The sequence below is a fragment of the Volvox carteri genome, assembly GCF_000143455.1.
Source record: "Volvox carteri f. nagariensis unplaced genomic scaffold VOLCAscaffold_4, whole genome shotgun sequence".
Taxonomy (NCBI): Eukaryota; Viridiplantae; Chlorophyta; class Chlorophyceae; order Chlamydomonadales; family Volvocaceae; genus Volvox; species Volvox carteri.
In genome coordinates, this window is record NW_003307547.1 from 419,413 (window position 1) to 431,550 (window position 12,138).

The following is a 12,138-nucleotide window of genomic DNA, read 5'->3' on the forward strand; positions in this document are numbered from 1 at the left end:
CGGCAGCAGTTGCTGTAACGCATCGTCGTGCGCCTTATCGCGCACCTCAGCGCCTACGTGCGCACTCCCTCACTTAATCACGAGGCGACGCGACAGCGGCCCCTCCTCACGTCGCTACCCCCATGGTTTCGGAGAGTGCTTCCTTAGGCGGTGTTGCAGTCAAGGCTGGACATCTCTACCCCTGAACAGTGCCAGGTCCAGACCGCTTATTTACCACATGCAAATACATGCGTACTTGCATGCGTACATGCATGCATGCATACATACATACATACATACATACATACATACATACGAATGACACGACAGGTGGAGGGTGCTTGTGGTAGTGCTGGACGATTGGCGCTAGAGAACAACACCACTGGGTATCCGGCCGGCTCAGGTGTCCTGATCAGGCTACCAAGGCACTACACCCTCCGCCTCTGCACGACTCCGCATGTGCTCCCGCAGCAGGCGCTGCCTGGCCATACGGCTGCCATGCATGTACGGCCGGAACACAGGGCGCTGCCGCGCTGCCTCGCGCTCCTGAGGGTTGACGGGCAGTAGCTCGTCCCGGCTGTCGTACAGATCTGTACGGTCCAGTTCCCGTATAAGTGAGACCGGCAGGTCCTGCCCCGCCCTGGCCAGGATGTACTCGGAGAGGGTCTGCGGAACGGGAGGGGGTCGCGACGCGGTGGTTCCCTGTTGGCCCGACTTCTGTTTGCTGTGGCTTGTTTCACGGCTTGTTTCACGGGGGGACGGGTATTTCCAGTCGGAAAAAAAAGGCAGTGATGGCGGTCAGGAAACAAACAACACATGATGATGCTTACGTCAGCTAATGTGTTTTATATGTTACAGGGGCTTCGAGCTTCAAGCTACAAATGCAATTTGGCGGCTTTTGACGGCTCCTCGGGAACCTAACGGTGCCCGACACATGGGAAGCAGACGAGAGCCGGCCCGCCAGTACCGTACCCGGCAGGAGGCGGCGACTAAGGTCGCGGAAAGCTGCTACGAGGGGCACCACCCACCCACGCACCCACCCACCTCATCGGTGCATTTCCGCGAGGCCCGTCTCTGTCGCATGTACCCACCAGCTGGCTCTCGACAGCTCCAACAACATCCCCCCTACGACCTCCCGCACCACTCCGTTCCGGGGGCAGGTTAAGGTATCGTCTCGAACCCACCCACTCCCACACAGACCCACGGGACGTACCAGGCCGCCAGTCAGCAGCCCCAGCGCCTCCGCGCTGCCCGTAGAGTCCGCCGCATCCAGCGGCGGCAACAGCGCCAGCGGCGGTGGCGGAGTCCGCCTCCGCAGATGCTCCGGAACCAGCCACCCCGTGAGCTCCTCCACGGCCTCCATCACTCGCATGGCCGACACGGCGGAAAGCTCCACGAAGGGCTTGTTGGCGTTACGAGCCGCGTTGGAGATCTGCCGGCGGGTGGGTTTCGGAGACGGAGCACACCGCGTGGGGCCCCCTGATGTTGAGGACCGTAAAAATGTTGAGGACCAAAAAATGTGAAGACTAGGCGGAAAGCCAGGTCGCGATTAGGGTCAAGCCTGGCGGCCTGGTTTACCTGGTTGGATTGGATCGCCTGGTTAGTGGCGATATCCTTGGCTGGTTGCCTAGCAAACCTTTACGGAGTCTTCTCGTGTAGCCGCTCGTGTAGCCGCAAACAACGAGCGCGGCCGCGGCAACCTACGGTAGGAGGGCCCTACGGCCAGACGGGCACCACCCGCACTCAGATCTTGTCCCGCGTCCGGCTTCCCACTCACTTACAACGCCCCAACAACCCCTACACCGTACCCCGACGTACGCACCCCTGAACAAGATTCCGTGCGGGGCCTCCGGAAGGCCAGTACGGCATCCGTACTCACTACAGGGCTCTCCCTATGGCGGCCCGGACCTACCTCATCCAGCGTCAGCGCCTTCCCCGTGCGCTTCACCCGCGTGGCGAACACCGCATCCGCCGCCGCCACCTGCGACACCACCACAACGAGACCCAACGCATCCGCCTCCTCCAGAGCGCGGTACAGTCGTACATCGTCGATGCCGTAACAAAAGACGCGTAGGGGCAGCGGTAGCAAGGCGACATCAGGCTTCCCCGGCTTTGTACCCGGTCCCGGTTGCGTTTCCGATCCTGCGCTGCGCCCTGCCGCCGCAGGGTCGGGGCCTCGGAGGTGAGTCCTTGAGCTTGCGGCCCTAATCGCCTGATCCCCAGTGCCGCCGCGGCCGCCGTCGCCACTGCTGCCACCGGCTCTTCTTGGCACCACCACCCTGCTGCGAGCTGTGGAGCGGAGGAGAGGAGGTACGACAGGATCACCTTAGAAACGCCGCGGCAGGTAATCTCAGCAGAGGCGTCTGCATGTTTGCATGTTGCCTGTTAAGGATACGGCAGTGAATTAGGGAGATGTGGAGATGTGCGTGGTGCACATGGAGTATGTGGGCAATGGATACGCACGTGTGGCCGTGAGGTGGGCTGCCCGAGGTGGCGCAACCACCTGCAGACACGCAGACTCGCCACCCGTGTGCGTTTTGTGTATGTACGACATGTAGGTAAGCGGGTGGGTGACTGTCCTTGACACCTCCGGGCCAGGGGGGCATGCACACACACACACACACACACTCTCTCACACTCTTTCTCTCACTCACTCACGTGTTCTCAGCTCCCGGAAGATGCGTGCTCGTTCCTCCGGTTCGAGACCCAGTTTGTCGGCGGCCGTCAGCGCCGGCTTACGTAGTCGCGCCACCCGCTGGCTGTAGCTCACCTTCTGTGTGTCCTCCGGCCCTGCGCCGCCACCAGCTCCGGCGGAGGCGCCGCTGCTGCCAACGCGGGTGCCGTTGACAACGGACTTTGCTGCAACGCGGGTGCCTGCAACGCTGTCGGTGGGTTGTTTCGGGTATCGCTGGTTGTTGTTGTCCCGGCCTACGCTCCCGCTGGTGGTGGTAGTGGTGGTAGTGGTGCTGTTGCTACGAAAGCCCCTGTTGCTGGGGTAGCTGCTGTTGCTGATAAGGCGGGTGGTATTGGTGTTATTTTTGTTGTCAGGGGTTCCCGTATGGTCACGCCGGGTGGTCAGGGGTTCCCGTGGGTTGGTGTGCTGCCGGACCTGTTCCTGCAGGGGGAATAGACGTTGTCGAACATGGCCGTCACTTCGCCCCGCGTTGCGTCCGTAGCTCCGCGCCACGTTTGTTGAGCTTGACAAAGCTTCGCCCTCCGTCTGTGGCTGCACAGGAGCGGACGGGCTAGACCGTAAGGGGCCGAAATCGTTGCGGGGAGGCACGCTATGCAGCGCCATGGAGATAGCAGCGGCGCCTGCAAGTTCATGTGAAGCTGCGGAGGATCTCCAAGGAGTCCGCGACTGCTGCGTGGTTGCCACGCTGACAGGGCGAGACGCGACGACGACCGCGAGGAGTGAATCCGTGCCATCGCAACCACGGGCCGTTCCGCAGAGAGTACGGCCTGAAGGGTGGACTCTGATGCAATAATTTAGAGTGGTTCGGCAGTTAGATTGTTGACTAAGGCCGCTATACATCCTCTTGCAATTACATTAAGCTTGCGCTAACTCAATCTAGAAATCTGCATGCCGGGCCCATAATACATTTCTTCAACATCGGCTATATATAGATCCGGTATTGGAGGTTGCACCCTAATTGCAACCAATGTCATGTAAAAGCGCGATAAGGGCCCTACGTGGTCACCGGCCCAGTTTCCCACAAAAGCACTTGATTCCAGCCCTTACCTGTTACTGTCTGTTTGCAGTAACCATGCGTGCTGTGAATGTGGCTTGATAGGTCTTTGTTGCATCAAACATGTATATTTTCAAACGTCTTCAGCCATCCTACACCGTTTTTTTCCCACAAAAAACTCCTTCATACTTATAATACCTTTATAAGTTTGGCTTCATCCCGCATCCGGAGTGCGAAGCATTTGACAGTTGGGACGAGCGAAGCCTATTCTGTCCTGCTTATGAGCAGATCGAAACAGGATGTTTCGACGCCCCCTTACAGGATAACTGGTACTGCCATACAGGATAGGAACAGCGCCCACGCATTTGCCGACAGCTGAGGACAGCTTCCAGGGTATTGCGACATAACATACAATCATGTTATGGCGTATGTTGACGTGTACAATCCTGCATAATCTCGATGGCACATGGGGGCACTGTCCGTTAAGGCAGCCGGCTCGTTCATTCAATCGAAGGATCGGCCTGGTCCATTATCAACATTCCGGAATCCTACGAACACGTACTGACCCTGTAACGATATCCGCTCTCCCTTTCGCCCAAGATTTATCCGCTCCGGGTTGACGTCCATGTGTCACAACCTGTTTTTAGACTTCTTAACACAAAACCGCGCACATGGTCCTAGAAATGCATCCACGCAGGTTTCTATTGCAACGGGGCCGTCATTTATGGGAGAACCAGATGCGTTATAGTAGGCGGACGCTCGTACCCAAGCCTAAGGCGCGCTTTCTGCTCCAGCGTCCAACGTGCATGTGCATCCGCGGCCATCCTTTTGTTCAAGCGCCTGTGGCAACTCCTTTAGAGACCAACAGGGACCAGCGCATCCTAAAAAGGGTTGACTGGACCGGCCACACGGACCGCTCTCATTCACTCTGCTGCCCCGAGCCTCGCGTCCTGGGTGTCGAATCACACATTACTGGCGACGCCGATGCCCTAGGCGGTAGCTGAAAACCCTACCGCCACCATTGCCGCCACCTCAGCCACGACGCATTGGCCCATCATTCTTGCCTTGGAAAGGACCTAAGCTACCAGTTTGCCTCTGCACATACGCAGTAAGTAGCGCCGCCCCTCTTGCATCGGCTTGAACACGGACATTGCACGCCATGTGGGTTTTCTTCCCCCCACATGGCACAACAGGTTTCCCTTAGCCGCTTTTCATTGTAAGGATTCGATACTTTATAGGTCTCCTTCTCCACAAACCAAACCATTTCCGGGATTGGGGGCTGCATCCCCACCAAGTTACTCAACACAATCTCCTAGGAAGGTTGGAATGCATAGTAATGTTTACCGAGTGCGATAGGTGGGGTTGCAGGCTGAACCTCGTGGCTTCCTTGCGTACGCTCTGCTACCGCCGCCTCTATCGTCACTGCTGCTGCCTCCACCATCCTGATTGGGGGCCCGGGTTGTTGACCGGTTCCCAAGGTCCAGTGCATAGGTGCCGCCCTTTCTACGGCGCCCGGACAGCGATATCTAATCTGTTCATCCACCGTACCGGCAGCTTTTGAGTGTCCCGCAGATGTACGAACGTGCGTGTGCGTTTCGTCTTCGTTTCAATCGTGAAAGCGCCTTGGACGACAGTACCGTGCCTGCCCTTAAGCTCCAAGCACGCCTGTAGGACAGCTCCGCAGCTGGCGGAGTGTAAGTGGACGTCCACTATTGCCATGCCCGCCTATTGCCCCACCATGGCGAGCTTCACGGCTGGTGCAATGGCACAGGAGTCCATCCACGGATCCACATCCAAGGTGATGTCCGTGTATGGGTTCTTGTACTTCAGGATTCCTTGATTTTGGTGTATTAGCGGGGTACGAAGTAGAAGGCTTGAGTCACAAAACATGACCCCGTTCCTGCTTGCTGCCTCCAACAGCCGCCTCTCATAATCGTCAGCCCGCTGTGTAAGTGCCGACAGTTTGCCAATCCCATTGGCCATACTGCCTTGCTTGCCATGGATCATATCTATGTTATGGTTCAGCTCGTCTAGTCGCCGGATTGTTTTAGAATTGGCCGCCATGCGACATGGGTAGGTGTGCTTGTATGGCGAATGGCAGTGATCAAAGAACAAATATATACCACGAGAACTGCGTTTTACCAGCCAACCCTTACACCCATGTGGTCGCATGTCCAAACGAAAAATCGGAGACTTGCCTGGACAGGTTAAAGCATACTTTTCAGCAGCTGCCGCTAGAGACGCGCGTCAAGACCGTGGCGGCTAATGCTGAAATAATACGGCGACTAGCAAACTGAAAAGATACGTTACACGATACACAAGACAGTATGGCCATGAAATCGGCAAACTATCTGCGCTTGCACAGCGGCGGATATCCTTGCTGGAGGCAGCTCATGTTTTGTAACTCGCGCCTTCCCACTTACGCTCGTGAAGGATCTTCCGAGCAAAAGCGATGACATCTTGAAACACAGAAACACACTCGAGCCTTTAGATCATATTTAGGGATCCAGCCAAGTACAACATCCTGAATCGCAACAGTTCGGTGTCCCTAGATTTATAAGTTAGAATAATTAGTCATAAATGATGTGTGGTGTCCGTTATCATGCAAGGCACTGTTGTCCAGCTCGCTCTTTTTACTTTACTTTTTCTCACCAGGGCCTACAGCCAACATTTTGCAAACGAGAATAGATCATCTACGAGCTTTCTTAATACACCACTGCCTCGATTTGGTAGGCTTGAGAAAGCTGGGGCCCTTCCTGTCGAAAGATGGCTGTTGTTCGACAGCTCCCTCACATCTGAATGGCTTTTAGCCAGGGGAATCTACCTGTTTCAAAGCCTTCTCAGCCACAATAACTTGTCCTTGGGCCCTACTCCTTTATCGGCACCTTGTGGCGTATGGCAGTTGAAGGGCGAAGACGTACTCGTCATAACCCACGCCTCGGAGCCCTGGCTTTTAGATATCCTGGGTGGTGCTTGTGTGCAACAGCAATTCGCAAGACGTGTAAGCAATGCACCGTGCCTTGAGCCACTCCAGAAGCTGTTGGCTGGCGCAAGCGCGGATACCGTTGCGGTGAGAGACGCGACCCACCTAATGCGTTGTGCTGGGGGGAGGGGGGGCTTCAAGTGCAAGGACGCACCTACAGGACGCTCAACTTTGAGACTTACCTCCAGCTAATCCTCCTAAGATGACTCGAATGCCTCTCGCCTCTCTGGGCATTTTCTAACCCTTCTGTTCAGCAGCCAAGGTCAAGGCGTTGGTAGCTGACCAACAATTACCGCCGTGCTCATTTCCCCTTCCCAGAAGCTTTGGGCGGAGTCAACCATCATCGCAGCTGCGCCCAACCCCTACGCGCGCGCTGCACGTGCGTATCACCGCGTGACTGGATCCTGGGCGGTCCAGGAAGGGCCCTGCGCTCCGCTGTCTTTTCGAGACTTCGCACGGGACCCGCCTGCGCTCGCTATACAAGGCGGGCTGTTCCGCTGCGGGAAACCACGGCAGGACCGGCATGCTGAAGGTGGGTCATAAACTCGTGTCGTACACGCTGTCGTGATGTATGCAGCCAAGACATGTGGACATGCAGGCGTGTTTGGTTGGCCATTGTGTGAAGGTGGCAAAGGAGCTTAGATACACATACCCTACACAGAGTCTGCCAGCTCAAATAAGACCCGCCTGCTCGAGGCACGGTGGTATTTAAGGGTAAAAAGCGCAAACGGGAGGGCCAAGGACCACGATTCGCTTTATTTCGCGGGCTGTCCTTAGGAGCAGAAAACAACACAGGTTGTGCTCATGCCGCGATGCGGGTGCCGTCGCGTGCCACAATGTTCCCGAATGTGGAGGCATGCGGAGCTAACGCATCACCAGTTGCCCGGCCACATCGTTAAGCTCACTCCAGGAGCGTTGAGCTGGATAAAGCACAGCCACTCGGGCCTTCCATTTCTATTTTCCCTAGCCTTAAGTCAAGGCCCTTGACCTTATCCAGCCCAGCACCGCCATCGCCTGCGCCGCCCTGCCACAAGCATGCGATCCTAGCAGCCTGCACCGGCATAGTGCGATGCTTCGTTACGGACGGGACACACACAAGGGATACGACTAGCGTGGTAGGCCTGGCTGTTGACCTGTGCATGTACACGTGCATGTGCAGAACCGCCAAAGGCCGTCCGAGACCTGGTGTTGTTGGAGCCCATATCAGCATGCCTGTCGACAGCATCAGGTGGTTGGGCCATCGACTACCTTATCAGGTGAGCACTGTCAGAGCTGCTGCAATAGGATGAACAAAGCTGGAAGTACCCGTGCACCGATGGTAGCAGTGTGCTCCTTTAAGCGATATAACTCGGCAGCAGTTGTGTGTGGTAGCTCATGTCATATTGTGTATCGTGGCTGTGGTTTGTGAGTGAGATGCCATGTCGTTTGCATACTGGGCAATGCTTAATCGCCAAGCTAGAGGACCATGCTTGACGGTCAGGTCGGCCTGGACTTGTGCTGGTGGCGTCATGTTGGTGAGGCGCCGTGTTGGTCGGCCACCGTTCTACACAGGCGGGGTACATATATGACAACCCGATTCATCCCGTCCCACCACGACTTCAACCACTCATTGGCACTTAAGACCTGCAATTCGATATACTTGCTTTACCCTGATGCCTTGCAGAGCTGATGCTGCACACGTGCAGCAGGATCTGCAAGGGGCCTTGGCGCTGATTGCCGAGCGGCAGCGGAGAGGATCAGGAGGAGGAGGAGGATTGGCTGGGTTAACGCTAAACGAAACCTTAATCATGTCACGCCACCTGGATGCCGGGAAAGACATGTCGCGATTTTTAAACATGTATGAGGAGTGCGGCGCCGACTGCTATAAAGGCATTGCGTCGTTCTATTCGCGAGATCTTGCTTTGTTTGGATACACCTTGGAAGTGTAGGCCAACATTCTTGAATCATCTGACCCGTCCTGGCGAGCGGATAGGGATGCACGGTGTGTGCTGCGCGTGCTCCGAGTTAGAAGTAGTCCACTCTACTGGCTGGACAGACTGCCGGACAATCAACGGAAAAGTGGCAAGCGCGCAAGCCTGCATTTGCAAAACTCAGCACATATATGCTCAATCAGCGCTTATATTAAGCGATAAGCGGTATCATGATATGGTATTGTCGGAGCAATGCATGTATTCCACTTAAGACGCATGTTTTCAGGATGAGCTGACGTTCATGAAAGCTGCCGCTCATGAAAGCTGCCGCAGCCTTAAGCTGCTGCGCCCAAGGCTTGTGCCACAATTCTCAAAGTCGTACGGTCAGCTTTCGGTCAGCTTTCGCCAACGACCAACCGTGTACGGCGCTAAAATCCCTTTTTGAAAATGTCCAGCATCGATGCTATATGATTCGATTTGTAATCTACTTAACAAATCTCGCATGTGCACATCTTGGGCAAAGGGCAAAGAGGAGGCTTGAGAAAATGAGTACGCAACCTTGGGTTGAAAAATAGTGAGTCTCCTGTTGTCGTTAGCGTGTTGGATCCTTCAATGACTATGCTAATTGTTTTTGCAGCCGGCCGAAAAATGTTAACGAGGTCGCGTACCAGGAGGAGGTTGTCAACACGTTAACGCGCGCTTTGGAGACGGCTAACGTAGGTCATGGCTTGACAGAATTCATCCTTATCCCACCTGTTCAAGTCAAGTAAGAGCTCGGTCACGTATTTTCATATGCCGAAGAAAGAGCTTTTGACGTGTGGACAACCAACTCACGCATCCACATGTCCATGGTCCTCCGGCACGCTAGCTGCCCCACCTGCTGTTCTATGGGCCCCCGGGAACCGGCAAGACTTCCACGGCCCTAGCCATCGCGCGCCAGCTCTACGGGTGAGTACCCATCGTGTGCCGCAGCTGGGATGTGTATGACAATTGATAGGCGCGCTGCTGATCACTGATTCGAATTGTCCGTCTCCGGTCAGGGTATGATGCCTTAATGCCTGTATGGCTACACGGTAATAAGCAATTACTCATCTGCTCTTTTGCCTTTCGTTGGTGTTCACTTCCGAGCCCATCTGCGTGCGTGCGTGCGCTGCATACCGCATCATCCAGGCCGGAGCTGATGAAAAGCCGCGTAATGGAGCTGAATGCCTCAGACGAGCGGGGGATTCACGTGGTCCGTGAGAAAGTCAAGTCCTTCGCGGCGGCCGCTGTTGGGGCCCCAGTGCCCGGCTACCCTTGCCCGCCATACAAATTGCTCATATTGGATGAAGCTGACTCCATGACCCAGGTACGTCCCAACATGCCCAGAAACTTTCGTATGCCGTAACAAAACACCATCTGATGTACAGTACTCCTTCCTGTATATATTCCCAGCTTGGGGCCAATTCCTTGCACGGTTGTCATGAAGCACGCGGCGATTGTTCACTTGTCCCCTCTCTCTGTCCCTCGTTCTCTCCCTCTCTTTCGCTCCCTTCTTTCTCCCCGATCAGGACGCCCAAAGCGCACTCCGACGGACCATGGAAACCTATAGTCGGGTGACTCGATTCGTCTTCATTTGCAACTACGTGTCACGCATCATCGAGCCGCTCGCGTCGCGGTGCGCGAAGTTCCGATTTAAGCCGCTGCAGCCAACCGTCATGGCAGGTGGGTCATCGGCGGCGAACCCCTTCCCGCCAAAGTCAAAGGCGCTGTTCCAGGGTGCCAACCCTACCTTGGTTCCATCCACCCTTTCTCAGGCACTTCACTCCGCTGTGCCCATCCTCTCTTGGCATTCCACATCAGCCACTGTCTTTGTCGATATCTTGCACACGTTCACACATGCAAACCAGTCTGCACTAGCGTGCCTGCTATGCGCCGCGTACACCTAGTTCTGTTTCTGGGTTCAGGGGTAAGAGCTTGAGGCTGCCATCCAGTGGTTCCTTAGGTTCCACTCTGGCTCAGCGGCCCTCGTACGCATCGTGTGTTCCTGCGCGCTCATGGTTTCTTGCTGGCCTGCAGGCCGCATTGAGCACATCTGCGAGCGGGAAGGTGTCACTCTGGCGCCGGGTGCGTTGGAGGCGCTGTCGTCGGTTAGCGGCGGTGACCTGCGGAGAGCCATCACGACGCTCCAGAGCGCTGCTAGGCTGGGTGGCGGTACTGTTGACAAGTGAGTGATCATGTACTGGATGGTGGGAATAATAACATGAGGCATAACAAGAAAGGTGGGGGCATGGGGGGAATAGTAATGTCCAATCTAAGCGAAAATTGTTACCTAAAGCAAAAATGCAAAGCTCCATTTTGTCGACTGCATGTAGGTACTAACGGTGATGTCAGTCAGCACGGCATTTCGAGCCCTGGTTAAGTGTGATGACATGCGTTTCTTAGAATCGTGGTGTACAGGGGGGGGGCTCCGAAGGCCTCATTGCTAGCCACTTGAGTTGCGAATGGCCATCAGTTACCCCTCGTGCGCCCCATCTGGTCTTCAGACGCGCACACTATGTTACCCGTATGTCCTACCCGCTGGGACGGCATCCATCCATCCCCCGCAGGGCGACGTTGTTGGACGTCTCCGGCAGGGTCCCAGCTGATGTCATTACCGGGCTGTGCAACTCTTGCAAGGCCCCTGGCGCTTTCGCGGGGCTGCAACGGCAGGTTGCCGGAGTGGTGTCTGAGGGGTTCGCTGCGCAGCAGGTGCTGCAGCAACTGCAGGTAAGGGGTCTCGAACTATGCACAGCACTTGGAATTGTTAAAGCGTGCAGCGGGCTTTTGCTGCTGTGCGAGGTTTGCTGCTGCCGATCTGTTTGGCGGCGCGCAGAGTCAAAAGTCGTTGCCTTGTGACGCCTAAACGTTCCCATCGACACAACCCTTCATGCTCGACGACTAATTGACGCATATATCCCAAAGTAAGAGTAAGGCTGTGCTGTAACAGTCGAGCTTTACTTGACCCGCAGCAGTTGAGCTTGACTCGGTGCTTGGTCCCACGGCGCACCAGTATTTTTTGCCAGCAGTGTTTAGGGTCATTAGAAGTGTTCTGGATATCCCCCTCCTGTGCGCTCAGTTGGAGCTCCTGTCGGACCGCGGCACCCCGGGGCTAAAGCTTGCGGATGCGCTGGAGGCTTTGGCAGCGGCGGATTTTAGCTTGACAGTAGGGGCGGATGAAACCATCCAGCTGCTGAACGTGGTCGGGCAGGTGCACAAGGCTTACGTGGCTGCGTGAGGATAAAGTCATGTTTTCAGCAGCAGCTACGCTGACTGGTCCGGACTATGGGCGGATGTGCGCGGGCGCAGCGACGCGCAGCTTGGTGGCACTGCAGGGCTTTTGTGGGCGGGAAGTTTGACGTCGCAGGACTTCATAACATCGTCATCTTAGCTCGTGCAGAATTCTGATTGTTAGCTGGGTTGGAACTGTAATATCGGAGGGGAATGTGTGTCGCTGATGGTCACAGATGCGGCATCTCGGAATTGGCGTAACCTGGGAATTCAGCCAGCATGTCGATTGCACTTATCGTGCAACCAAGGAAAAGCGCTGGGAATCTCG

The 12,138-nt window shown here is 55.8% G+C and overlaps 2 protein-coding genes across 2 annotated transcripts; one reads left to right on the forward strand and one right to left on the reverse strand.

The window, feature by feature from the left end:
• Nucleotides 1-396: 396 nt before the first annotated feature.
• Nucleotides 397-4,086, reverse strand: VOLCADRAFT_103113 (uncharacterized protein; the record flags this gene model as incomplete). The annotated part of the gene is made up of 5 exons (XM_002946831.1): nucleotides 397-645; nucleotides 1,193-1,411; nucleotides 1,802-2,268; nucleotides 2,638-3,094; nucleotides 3,988-4,086. The coding sequence occupies 5 exons, from the start codon at nucleotides 4,084-4,086 to the stop codon at nucleotides 397-399; spliced, it is 1,491 nt and encodes a 496-aa protein (XP_002946877.1).
• A 5,020-nt stretch (nucleotides 4,087-9,106) lies between these two features.
• Nucleotides 9,107-11,817, forward strand: rfc4 (DNA replication factor C complex subunit 4; the record flags this gene model as incomplete). Its single annotated transcript, XM_002946651.1, has 8 exons — nucleotides 9,107-9,135; nucleotides 9,199-9,277; nucleotides 9,430-9,509; nucleotides 9,732-9,909; nucleotides 10,112-10,265; nucleotides 10,620-10,767; nucleotides 11,150-11,309; nucleotides 11,659-11,817. The coding sequence occupies 8 exons, from the start codon at nucleotides 9,107-9,109 to the stop codon at nucleotides 11,815-11,817; spliced, it is 987 nt and encodes a 328-aa protein (XP_002946697.1).
• Nucleotides 11,818-12,138: the final 321 nt, after the last annotated feature.